At 43.0% G+C, this 13,316-nt stretch overlaps 1 protein-coding gene across 7 annotated transcripts in view; it reads left to right on the top strand.

Moving 5' to 3' along the window:
* Positions 1-10,115, top strand: part of TFDP2 (transcription factor Dp-2) — a 68,379-nt gene extending 58,264 nt beyond the window's left edge. For all 7 annotated transcript variants that reach the window (XM_060242291.1, XM_060242290.1, XM_060242288.1 and 4 more), the window contains 3 exons: positions 4,153-4,319; positions 7,775-7,880; positions 8,947-10,115. In XM_060242291.1, the coding sequence (XP_060098274.1) occupies positions 4,153-4,319; positions 7,775-7,880; positions 8,947-9,118 (445 nt within the window). In that variant the 3' untranslated portion in view covers positions 9,119-10,115. The remainder of the gene's footprint in view (positions 1-4,152; positions 4,320-7,774; positions 7,881-8,946) is intronic.
* The last annotated feature ends 3,201 nt before the right edge of the window (positions 10,116-13,316 follow it).

Genomic DNA, 13,316 nt, shown 5'->3' with positions numbered 1-13,316 from the left:
AAGATAATTTTGGAAACATTCTCAAAACTTAAACTGCATGTTTGCTGACACCTCCAGTCTGCAGTCCAAATATCTCTCCCCCTCTCTCTCGGCTTGGCTTCGCGAACGAAGATTTAAGAAGGGTGCAATAGTCCACGTCTGCTGCAGGCTTGCTGGTGGCTGACAAGACCAATGCGGGACAGGCAGGTCCGGCCACAGTGGCTGCAGGGAAAAGTCTGATTTAGGGTTGGTGCTGTAGCAGTGCGATTCTTCCTCAATCTCCTTTTGTCCTCAAGATCAGCTATGCGTGCGTTCTCAAAAGAAGAGACAGCCTGGTGGATGGTGTGCCTCCATGCTTTGTGATCTGAGGCTAGGTCAGACCACTGGTGATGGTTGATGCGACAGGTGCCAAGGGATTTCTTCAAGGAGTCCTTGTACCTCTTCTTTGGTGCCCCTCTATTTCGATGGCCGGTGGAGAGTTCGCCATACAGGGCAATCTTGGGAAGGCGGTGGTTTTCCATCCTAGAAATATGCCCTGCCCAGCGCAGCTGCGTCTTCAACAGCAGTGCCTCGATGCTGGTAACCTCCGCCCGCTTGAGAACTTCAGTGTTGGTCACAAAGTCACTCCAGTGGATGTTGAGGATGGTGCGAAGGCAGCGCTGATGAAAGCGCTCAAGGAGTCGCAGGTGATGACGGTATAAAACCCACGATTCGGAGCCGTAGATGAGGGTTGTCATCACAACCGCTTTGTAAACATTGATCTTTGTGCCTTTTTTCAGATGCTTGTTGCTCCATACTCTTTTGTGCAGTCGGCCAAAGGCACGGTTTGCCTTTGCCAGCCTGTTGTCGATCTCCTTGTCGATCTTAGCATCTGAGGAGTTGATGCACCCCAGGTAGCTGAACTGCTGGACTGTCTTCAGAACTGATTCACCCACAGTGATGCAGGGAGGGTGATAATCTTCCTGGGGTGCAGGCTGGTGGAGAACTTCTGTCTTCTTCAGACTAACTTCTAGGCCGAATAGCTTGGCAGCTTCTGCAAAGCAGGACGTCATATGCTGCAGAGCTGATACCGAGTGGGAGACGAGTGCAGCATCATCAGCAAATAGTAGCTCTCGGATGAGTTTTTCCATTGTCTTGGAGTGGGCCTTTAATCGCCTCAGGTTGAACAGGCTGCCATTGGTGCGATAGCGGATGTAGACACCATCGTAATCATCTAGATCTACTGCGGCTCTTTGAAGCATCATGCTAAAGAAGATCGTAAAGAGAGTTGGCGCGAGAACGCAGCCTTGCTTTACACCTGTGCCTATTGGGAAGGTCTCCGAGAGGTCGTTGCAGTGTCTGACTTGGCCTCGTTGGTCTTCGTGTAGCTGGATGATCATGCTGAGGAACCTTGGGGGACATCCTAAACGTTCCAAGATTTGCCACAGGCCTTTCCTGCTAACGGTATCGAAAGCTTTGGTAAGGTCGACAAAAGTCACATGCAGAGCCTTGTTTTGTTCCCTGCATTTCTCTTGGAGCTGCCTGAGAACAAATACCATGTCGGTGGTGCTCCTGTTAGCTCTGAAGCCGCACTGGCTCTCTGGGAGGAGTTCTTTTGCAATGGTGGGCAGTCCAAATATACTGATAATATAACTGTAGCATGGAATTCTGAATGTTACTTATGATAATCTGATAGGACCAAAAAGGTTTGCAAGCTTCACCAGGTTGTTGGTCAGGTCTTCTAAAAATAAAGACAAGTATTGTTTAAATGCCTTTTTTCCTATTTAACTGCAAATACGATCTATATGCCACTCTGTCCTTCAGTAAAACACTGTTACCAGCCACTCTCCCTATTAAAATAAAAAGCTCAGAGTTCCCTACGCCTTCATCCTAGCAGTACTTTACAGACTTATGGATGATGAATGTCCTGTTTAGCCTGGTAGCTTCCTGTTGATGTTGCTAGAGGACTGCTTCAGACAGCTGCCAGACTTCCCTCTGGTTCTGCTGAGGCATTGTTCCCACCTCTTCAGACAGATGTAGCCACAGATCTTCTAGCCTCTTCCTAGGCTTTCTGTGCTCTTCTCTTCAATATCACATCCTCCTTGCCTTCAGCCATTCACTCACCCAGCTCATGGAAAGGGCTCAGCTGGTAGCTATCTTTATTACTTCCAGCAGATTTTTTGCCTTCCAGGTGCCTTCCAACTGTTCCTCTTCTGCCTGTCACCCCTGCCTGTCTTGACTCTTCCTTATATACCCTCTCAGACACATGATCAAGCCTTCTTCTGATTGGTTCTGGAATTCTAGGAGCCCCCTCAAAGCATTCCTCCTAATTGAATACCTATTCTGAGCTTGAAAGTTCTTTAGTGACTTCTTAACCTCCTCTTAGCATCAGTCACTTGCTCCTCCAGCTGAAAATGCACTGAGGAAGATTCAAGTCCTGTAGCACCTAAAGACCTTCAAGATTTTTAGGGATAAGCTTTGGCACTCGAAAAAATTTATCCTGGGAATATTCTTGTTATCAGATAAAGGGAGCTTTGACTTTTTATACACTGGAAATCTTGTTGGTCTTTATGGTGCTACTGGACTTGAATGTCACTCTTCTGTAGACCAACACAGCTACTCACCAGAAACTGTCTTCATGAAAATACACTGTAACTCTTTGAAAACCTCCTGCTAACCCTTACAAGAACAATAGTTGTTACAAACATCATTTTCCTTGATAAAAAGTTGTTTCTCTGCATTACTCTCTTCCTCCTCACACCACCACCACACAGCTGCAGCAAACTGCAGAAACATGTTGGGGCCATGCCACACAAGTGGGAGAAAGTGTAATGCTGCCAGGGCTGAACTTGAAGTAACTCCTCTGGGCCAATTGTTAGGCCCCAGCAGTCTATCCTGATACCACCTAGAACCGGAGAGGACTGAAGACAGCCCCACAGAGGCCAAAACCAGGCCTCTGGCAAGAGTGCTTCTTGCAGCATCAGGGCCTGCTTCCACCAGCCTGATGAGTAGCTGGCAGAAGCTATAGCCCAGCTGACCATAAGAAAAATATTTTTTTTCTGAAGAACACTAGAATCTAAACTAAATATTTTTACTGACTAAAGTATATAGTATACAGAACACTGATACTGTCAACCTGATTAATGCTCAGTTATGACAAAATACTTATGCAAAACCTGCTGGCCATTGGTAGTAAGTAGTTTCATTAGTCTGGTTATTAATAAAACCATCAATAACCATGGGCATTTCTAAAGCAGACTAGAAAAGAAGTAGGCATTGTTCTTCATGAAGAAAAGCATTGTCTTCCTTCTGTAAAATGTCTGGGTTTCCAAGTGAACTATGTGCATAAAATTTGTCTTTTGCAAACTAAAGGGAGATTTGGCTAGCCTTTTCCATCCGAAATTTAGAAGCAAATATGCCTTATCTGTGAAATGTTACCAGGTAATATTTATCCGAATAGAGGTGTTACTAGCTCACAGTGCATGAAAGTGTTTATTTGAATCAGAAGGCGGGGGGCGGGGAGGAACCTCTCTGTATTTTCAGCCTCAGTATTTAACCTAAGCTGAGGGGTTTTTTTAAAAAAAAAAACAAACCTTGGGCAAAATCAATAGATTTCTAGGGTTTTTTTTTAAAAAATACACGGTACTATTACAGAAAGAAAACTGTATGTAATATGTACTTTGGGTAAAAAGGCACTTGTTACAGAGCTGCTTGATTTCTACATTTGCCTTCTCCCAGTTCTGTTATTTTTTCATTGATAGGAACCAGAACCCACATTATAGTTATGTGGGACAGAAATATAGCAGGAAAAGGGCAAAACCTTTCTGTGTATGACAAGGCTGTAAATGACCTTTTAAATCCATTGGGTTTAGTACAAGGAAAGGTTCTGACTTAAACAAGATTTTCCTCATCTTTGAATCTGTTTAATGAGGGAGAAGTTTGTGGACTCCTATTGCCTTGCATGGGGAAAGTGTTTTAATTGGAAAATACAATAATTTGAACCCTGCTGAGGTGCCAGTTACACAAATGCAATCAAAGCTCTTGCTGAACCAAGCTATGTTTTAAGTATACCTTTCTCAAGAAGTAATCTCCTGTGTATGATTGAATTTGGATACTTGTTAACATTATAATGTAGAAAATACAGCTAGCCTCCTGTAGGAAATAGTCTCACTTTGGTTCTTATTCTTTCCGCAGGTTTGAATACCTCTTCAATTTTGATAATACCTTTGAGATCCATGATGATACTGAAGTTTTGAAACGAATGGGAATGTCATTTGGTCTAGAAGCAGGCAAATGTTCAGCAGAAGACCTAAGAACTGCTAAAACCCTGGTGCCAAAAGCTTTTGAAAGCTGTGTCACAGGTAAGATATTTTTGGCTTTAACATATTGTTGCTAAGCCTCATCGTAGCGAAGTATTTTCTAATGTTGGCAGGCTGCAAGAGATAAAACAGCACTGAGTGATTTATGAAAGTCAGCAGGATTTCATACTTATGTGGGTAGCTTGAAAATTAACTTTCTATTACACAGAACAGACACGCATTAATGGATGATTATTAATCCCTGCTGCTAGAGTCCTGTACAGAAATATGCTGCAGATTTTAGTATGAAAATATAGAGAAAACCCTGACAAAAAAGTCCATAATAAGTAGTGATGAAAGCTTGACTAGGAAATTGACTTGTGGGCAGAGCGAGTGGCAGAGGCTGCTCCTCCCTCACTCGGCCCTGGTAAGTTTATCTTGATATAACCTGACTTCATTTAGTTAACACAGGTGCAAGCATGTTTATTTTGTGCCTACTGAACTGAATTAGTTAAACCCACGGTAAAAGAACTAAACAAAAAGAGCAGTCTTGCTGCTAAACAATGCCATGGAGGGAATAGAACATCATTGGTGATATTTAAGAATCAAGTGAGTTACTACCAAAAGTCTGCTTTGATGTCTGCTGTCCTCAGTTTATAGCTGAAGATTTTCATATCTGACCCATTCCCAACCTATATGTCACTGTTTCTAAGGATTTCCACATTCCAGGAGACATTTGCAGAAATCCCCCAACAAGGACTTGGATTCAAAAAGGCCCTTGAGCAAGAAGAAGCACCTTCTACAAGACAGGATATCTTTATTCCATAGTTCCCATGCTACATTCCTGACTGTTTGAGAATATTCCCTGACCTCAGAAATAGTTTTTCACCAAGTAGAAGGGTTGGGGGCAAGAAATCGCTGTCCACGCAGAATTTCTCTAGTGGTTATCTGGATTCAGTCCATTGTGCCTGTGTGGAAACTGTGGTCTACCATGCTCCTCTTCCAGCCATTCTCTATGTGTCTAGAACAGAGTTGTATGAGTATTTAAACTCATACATCAGGTCTTAATTCATCCCATTCTGTGGGAAAGCTGAGGGAATGATACCAGGGTGAAGTCCATTCCTGTGCTTGATGGGGACAAACTAGAAATTGCCCTTCCCACAATGGACGTGTTTATTCATATTCCTTTTTTCCCCTGATGGGGACCCAAGGCACCTTACAACACAAACAATTCAGTACAAAACTATTACAATGAGAGGCAGAGACAAGGAAACAGGACTTCAAAAAACAAAGCAAGCCTTCCTCTCAGTTTCTGTCTTTCTGCTGGCCTTTAAAGGGACCATGATCCCTTTAAATGCTCTTTGTTCAACTATCCAATGGTCCCAAAAATCCCAAATACCTTCAGGATTTTTAGGGCTTGGCCATTTTTGATAGATGAACGATATCCAAAATCACTATCTGGCTGAATCAGTACCCAGAATATACAGGTAAGGCATTTTTTCCCCACTGGGATTTAACTGAACTTACGCCCCTATTCAAAAATTATTCTCTTTGATTCATGACTTAATAAAGTGTAGCTATGTTTAGAATTTATGACTGAATCCAGAGGTCGTTTTGTAGAAGAATAGGTGGTGGAACTCATTAGCATATGTTGCCCACCACCAGCCAAAAGCAACCCGATGCAAGAAAGGAGAACCCCAGGCAAGTGAGGCCTGCTTGGGCTGGCTGGTTCTCTAGCCAGCTCAAGCAGGCCTCACTCATCTTGGGCTCTCCTTCCCCCCCCCCCCACCCTCCAGTCAAAAGGTCAGTAAGCCACCTGCCACCCAAAATCACATTAGAAGTGGAGAAAGGGTGGTGCGGGCTTCTCCAGGGGCTAATGAGGGCTGCTGAGGGTTTGATAAAGCTCCTGCTGGCTGGCTGCCTGCTCTCCTAATCCAGGGATTGTTATGCAGCTGCACCTACTATTCAGTGGACAAAGTAGGGTGGGGGGGAGGAGGGGGGCCATCAGAAAGATTCAGGAGCTGCGCACCTATGAGCTCCTGCTGAATTCCTGACTGAATGTATACAAATGAGCATCCTATTCTGACAACCACCAATTTCAGTGACCCAGGTGGCAGCTTTGGTGTCTCAACTAGGTTTGCTGTACCAACTTGACAACAATTGCTTCATTCTCTGTGCCAAACTGTAGCAACTGAAAATCAGATGAAATGGTGATTGCTTACATGGAAGTTTTATAAGCAAAGCAAATGTACTGAAATTTGCATTTTCTGAGGTTTTAGATTTAAGGGTATAAATATATTAAGTATAATAAGCAACATACCTCCTGAACATACTGAATAAATTTGAGATCTCAGATGCAGAGCAATTATTTATATGAACATCATTATGTTGTATTAATTTCACATAATGAATATGACACCTCTAGAAAGAATTAGCCAGATTATAAAGTGTGTTCTTCCCAATAAGTAGATGATCTTGTTTCCTGCCTTTCAGACTTAGAATAATTTCTTGAAAATGTGAGCCAACAATGATGGCAGATCAACTTAATTATTCTCATGACTCATTTACTTCCTTACTAAGCTATGCAAATAATCCTTCCTGCCAGTTCTCCAAATTCAACTTACTGGATCTGTGGTGCAGTTCTGTCCTCAAAGGGATTTTCTCATGAGGAAGAAGGGCATGTTAAAATAGGGAGGTTTTGACATCTGAATTTCATACATTGTTCACTTCCTCATTCTAGCCCTTTACCTCAAACTCTAAAGCCATGTTTGATGTGAGGTACCCAACCCATATTATTATAATGAAATGAAGGAGGGAATAGAAATAGAACAAATGTAGCAGCAAAGCTATATATGAATTCAAATTGGTGAACACCTGGATCCAAGTAGTCTACTTTTGTAAAGGAAGACTGTTGGAGTGAAGACATTTTACACAATGCACAGCTAATTAATTATTCTAGCCTCACAAACGCTGCTTTCATGCAAAATTTTTATTTTTTGTGATTTAACCTTGTTGACCTTTAATGCTGATAGTAACCTAAGCTCCTTACAGAAAGGTACACGATACTGTAAAGATGGTACACCAGGAATCCCCAACATTACACCCATGAGTACTTTATTGCCCTTTGACACTTTTTCTGGCACCTACCAAGAATTTTTAGAAAGTGGGTGGGGCCAGGTGGGTCTCCTGCCCAAGCAGGTCTTCTGAGCAGTTCTGAATACTTTGCACATATACAGTGGTAAGAGAGGAATTAAAAACTAGGGGGTGCTGGCCACATCAGTTTCAACATCTTAACAGACTCTGTCCCATGATTGCAGAATAAAATGAAGTTGGAATTTTCAGGAATCTCTAAGATTTCAGAATGGTTTGAGCTTTGTGCTTAGAGAACACACACCTGAAATTAGAATAGTTCGGATCAGGAAGCTGAAATGGTTCTTATCTTATGTGTACACTTTATTTTTATCTTAAGTGACAAGTGTAGTATGTGACATTGTAATTAACTTCATGCTTCCTTTTAGACATGTCTACAGGAATATCTTGGGTGAACAAGGGGCTAATTTTCAGTTCTACTCAAGTAGGTTTACCTTTTGATACAGTTGGTGATGCTGCTGTTTCTAAATCAAGGTAAATATGTGTTGATTTGCTATTATGTGGTTTGAAATAGCTTGATATATAAAAGCCTCCACAGAGCATTTATTTCCTACTGAATACTACCAAATCCCTATTAAGTTGATCCTTCGTAGGACTCATTTTGGTTACATCTCCGTTGATTACCTTTTGCTTATATGCTTCTAGATTTGTCTTTGAACCGTGAATGAGGAAATGTACATTTAGGTTTAAGGATAATTCAGCATGTTTTGCATTGTTACTGGGGGAAAAGGCTTTAAACAATGAATTGCACAACTACTTGTTTAAACTGCTAAGAGCACAAATTCATGCGCTTCGGCATTTTATCAGTTAATTACTCAATGATAGCTCTTGGCAAAATGTGAGACCTAGGCAGAGCAAAAAAATGGTGTTAAGGGATATGTTCCATAAAAATTGGAATAGTTTCCTCTTTGTTTTGAAAACTTCAGGGAAATTGTGGGAACATACATATGTGAATATTAACTTGCGGATAAGAAAAGCTGAATTACTATCCTTGCATGGATTTTCTTCAACCTCTTTGCTTCATATATAACATTAAATGTGTACGGCCTCATCATTCCCATAAGAGGATTTTGAAATATATCTGCAACCGCATTCAGTTTTTCATTAAAACATTTTCCTTCGCATCTTTTCTTGCATCTGTCTTGCCATATGTTTTCTCTTGTTTCCAGTTTGGGCTGGAAGATAATTATTAACCCAAAGTCACCCTGTGAATGTCATGACAGAGTGGAGAAAGCAAACGTGCCTAATCCAATACTGTACACACATTAGCTTTCATCATTTTCATGACAAAAGTAGAAGTAATTATTTGTGTAAAAAATAGGCAAGTGGCAAATATGGATCTGTGAATCAAGCCCATGCTTTCCCCATCACCTATGCTATAATCTACCAGATATTGTATTGGACAATCATATAAATGAGATAAATGGAAATTTTTATAGCTGCAGGACTTAATGGATGTCACTTTCTAAAACTTATCTTAAAAGCTGTTAAATAGGAGGGGGGGGTTTCCTGATAACTAATTTTTTGCTTTTTTTAATAGCGGAAATCCAGGACTATATCTGGATGCTGAAGTGGCCTTAGCAACAGGGCACCTTGTGGCCCCTAGCAGTCAGCAGTCCAGTGGTGCAACATCACACTACTCAGAATCACGTGGTGAAACCCCATGTTCATTTGAGGATGAGGATGAAGATGATCCCTCTTCACCAGAATAATGGCAAAAACCAGCCATACAAAATGCTGCTCCTGTGCACTTAATGTGAGCTCATGTTCTTTATGCAGTTTTCTTCCCCTTTTGCTGTGTTTTTGAGATTTATGAAAGATATATCTAGTGGAGAGAGACTAAGCACAGGGCATGATCCAGTCCTTGAATTCATGCCTGTAGGGGGGCAGGCAGGTGGACACTAGGGTGGAAATATACTGTGTCATTGGTACCTGTATCCAGTGCCTAGGGGCAGCATAGATCTCATTTGTTGGTCTTCCTTAGATTGGATAAGAGGGTCTGAAGAAAGATAGACTGCTGTTGGGGGTATATTATAGTTGTCTTGGACAGCAGGTTGTTAGTTTGAAAGGTAGCCATGCAATAACTTGTTTGGTGCATTGGGGCCTACTGGGCCATAAAACTGTTAGTTGCCTGCTGGATCCTGGTAGCTACTTGAGCCAGTCTTTATCAGCCTCAGTGATGTTGCTTGGAGTTGCCCATAAGGCCTTGGGCAAGCCAACAGTACGTAATGCCCCAGCACAACTTTGGTCACGTGGCTAACATAACAGCTGCACACTCACCCTTTCTGGGCTCACAGGCAGAATGGTTGGATCTGCCTTTTCATGTACTACCTAGAAAAAGAACACTTTCTGGAAAGATCTGATAGAATGTAATTAAAGTACATAGTTTGGGTTTCTGTAACATGGTGTATTGCTTTCTTACCTTCTGTCCTTCATTTCCTAAGATGCTTTTTGTCTCATGGGCTCTTGACAATAGTAGTTTTTTGCAAAAGATATCCTCAAAGTCTAATAACATTAGGGTGCTATTGAGATGTGTGTTTTGGTCATGTCAGCTCGGTGTATACCAAAATAGTTATACAGATTTATTCAGGAAAATGTATTTGAGCTTGGAGGCTCTTTCATTTTAAGAACTTGAAATTTAGCATTTCAACAGATCCTTTCTACTGTCTATTATTGAGTAGCAGGACAATTAGGGACGGGCATAAACCCCCCAAGAGCAGCTGGGTTCAGGGTTTGAGGCGATCCCAAAACCAACCCAAAAGGTCCCCACCCAAACCAAGCCAATCTGGGAAGTTCAGTTCCCCCTTTCTCCCAGCTGGGTTGAACTGCTGGGAGCATGGGAACAAGGACCACTCTGAAAGGGACTTCCCCTACTACCTTTATCCCAACCACAGCTCACTGGGGCAGGGAGAAAGGAGAGAACATATGGGAAGGGTTAAATGGCTGCCAGCCATATAACGCTTCGATTTCACTCCCCCCCCCTTGAAGCAGGGGGGTGAAACTAAGGGGTTTAATAGCCTGCAGCCATTTAAACTTAACAGCTTGGCGGGTCCACCAGTCAGCTCTTAGGTTTAAATGGCTGGCCCTGAACAGTCAAACTGAACTGGTCACAAGGGCAGTAAATGTTCAGCTAAGGCACCTTCCCTGAACATCAGTTTGTGAACTCTGAACCATCCCATGTTCAGCCTGAATTTCTGTTTGTGAGCCAGTTCATGCCCATCCCTAAAGATGATTCCCAGCATTAATACATTAAAAGATAACCAGTACCAAATATTAAGGTTTTAATTGGGCTGTGATGTTATTTGTTTTTTTATAAATTGATTAGTGGAAGTTAAAATTGTAGGCCGTAGTGGTTTATATAATCGTAGATTACGAATGTGCTACTACTACCAAGATAATTTAGTTACCACGAAACAAAATTATATTCTGAAATAGTATTAAGATGTTTCCAAAAATTCTACACAAGACAGACAATAATTTGTATAAAATTACAACAATAATTTATATAAGATTACAACTATTTTTTAAAGAATCAAAAGGAAATTTTGTCACTGGTCTTCTGATCTCAGGTTTTTTAAAAAATATGGCTGTGTAACTCCATCTATGCATAAAACATTACTAATAAGAAATATGACTCCGTGGTTTGTAAGTAACAGCATGAAAAGATGTTATTAATCTCCTGATGCTTAATACCATAATTTAAGGAGCATTTTTACTTGCAATCTCGGTGACAGGGTTTTTGTTTGGTTTTTTACTTTTAAAAAAATAAAGTTGCTTGAGCAGAAAGTATTCTGATCTAGTTCTGAGGAAATAAAAAAGGACTACATTTTAGCTTCATATTCTTCTGTGTGCTAGTTACATTCTATAGTGAATTTTTACAGATAAGTGTTAACATCCAGAAGAGCAATTCTATGAAAGCATTTTAAATATTCCAGTACCTTGCAGCCTGGGAGCTAATAAACACCTGTTAAATTTTTAAAATGAAAATTTTAAATTTATGTGAGATTTGGCAAGTTGTCAAGTGGCCTTTCTATACCTCTGAAAGCAGGACTGAGCAGGCTCTGGACACTATGTCTGAACAGGGCTTTAATTGAACTTTGCCTTACTGTGCCAGAAACTGGGGAAGTGGAAAAGCTTGGCCTTTATCTTCATTCAAACTGTTGCCTGCTCTTTAGCCTCTCTTTGAAATCCAAAGGCCACGCTGTACTTGACAACAGCATACCTCCATCTTTAAAGCTTTTACATGAGTCTGCCTAATTCATGTGTAAAGTAGGTTAGGTTGGTGTGTGCATTTTTCTCTGGTTACATGTCAAGAGCATGCGGGTTGTGAGCATCTCTTTCATCATCAATCTTCTGTGCAGTCCCACATGGCAGCTGTGCACATGCAGGCCTACCACTGGATTGGTCTTTACAGCTAAGAGCCTCCAGGAGGTGCTATGTGCTGTTCTCGCTAAGGAACACATGCTCCTGCACAGTAGTGTCTCCCACTACCCTCAGATCTTCTTCGTGGTCTCTGTGCATCACACTGATGGGATAAAGGCGCCTGCGCCGATCACGATCGGTAACTTCAAAAGCTGCGGATTTCCGCACCCCAGGCCCGGTGTGCATGCGCAGAAGCCCCACTGCGCATGCTCACCAGGACCAGAGCGGACATCCCGCCAGTTCTCTTCTGACCGCCGCTTGGATCAGTCGATCATTCGCTACGGTCGGTGTTCTTTCCTAAATCTATAAACAGGATTGTGGATTTCCAGAACTTTGTTATTTTAGTTTGTTATTTCTTATTACCAGAGAGTCGCAGAGGGGTATTTAGAGACTTTTCCTTTTTTCCCCTCAACCCCGTCCCCCTTCCCCACCCTTCCTCCTTCCCGCCACGCATGGAAAGGCGGTGGGGATTTTTCCGGAGGTGTACAAGGTGTGGCAGCAAAATCGCCCCTCCGGACGGACACTCTCTCTGCCTAATCTGTCTGGGAGAGTCCCACATTCCAGACTCTTGCGTACATTGCGCAAAGTTTTCGAGACAAACAAAGAAGAATAGAGCAGCCCGCTTAGCCGCTGCGCTAATGGAGAAGGCGCTTTCACCGAAGAAAGGGTCGACCACGCTAAAGCCATCGACAGCGGAGTCGGTCGACACCGACAGGGCCCTTACCAACGCCGATCGCCCCAGCAAAAGAGCGGGCTCGGCATCGAAGTCAGACTCCTCCACGCCCGCAAAACGGCCTAGAGAGGAGAAGGGTACCCTCGCTGAAGCGAAAAAGAAGAAAAAAGCAGACAAGCCCAAGTATAGCGGGCACTCTGCACCCTCTACCCCGACTTCACCATCGGTGCAGGCAACCGGGGTCGTACCACCCTTGAAGCTGTTTGCTTCGCCGAGCCATCGGCTAAGCCCACCGCCGCTAACATCCACGTCGACGCAGATAGCAATATCGTCGGATTCAGACCGCGACATCGAGCTCACACAACGCTCGGGAGCAGAGAATAGTCCACTTGAAATTGGACACTTAAGAACTCCATCCCCCCAAACCAGTGGGGGTGACCGGACTACTCCTCAACGGGGCCGATCGCGCAGTCTGCGCAAGAAATCATCCACTCCACGTCATCATTCCCGAAGCACGAGACGGGACCGATCCGACAGCCGCTCCAGAAGCCCCCGGCATCGACGCCGATCGAGAGAATCGACCGAGGCCAGATCACCGCCTAATCGTTCTCCGAGGATGAGACCAAGGGAAAGCTCCCCGCTAAGGAAGCCACCCCCCCCCCCCGATGCCATGGGATCAGAGGCAGTGTTTCCCCCCATCCCGCTAATTACCAGGGTGGTCCACAAGATCTACAGCGAACAACCAAGAGGAATCCTCATCACTCCCTGGTGGCCCAGACAGCAGTGGTTCTCCCCAGTACTGAGCCTATCCAAAG

The sequence above is a fragment of the Heteronotia binoei genome, chromosome 6 (genome assembly GCF_032191835.1).
Source record: "Heteronotia binoei isolate CCM8104 ecotype False Entrance Well chromosome 6, APGP_CSIRO_Hbin_v1, whole genome shotgun sequence".
NCBI lineage: Eukaryota > Metazoa > Chordata > Lepidosauria > Squamata > Gekkonidae > Heteronotia > Heteronotia binoei.
This window is presented reverse-complemented; position numbering and strand designations above follow the sequence as displayed.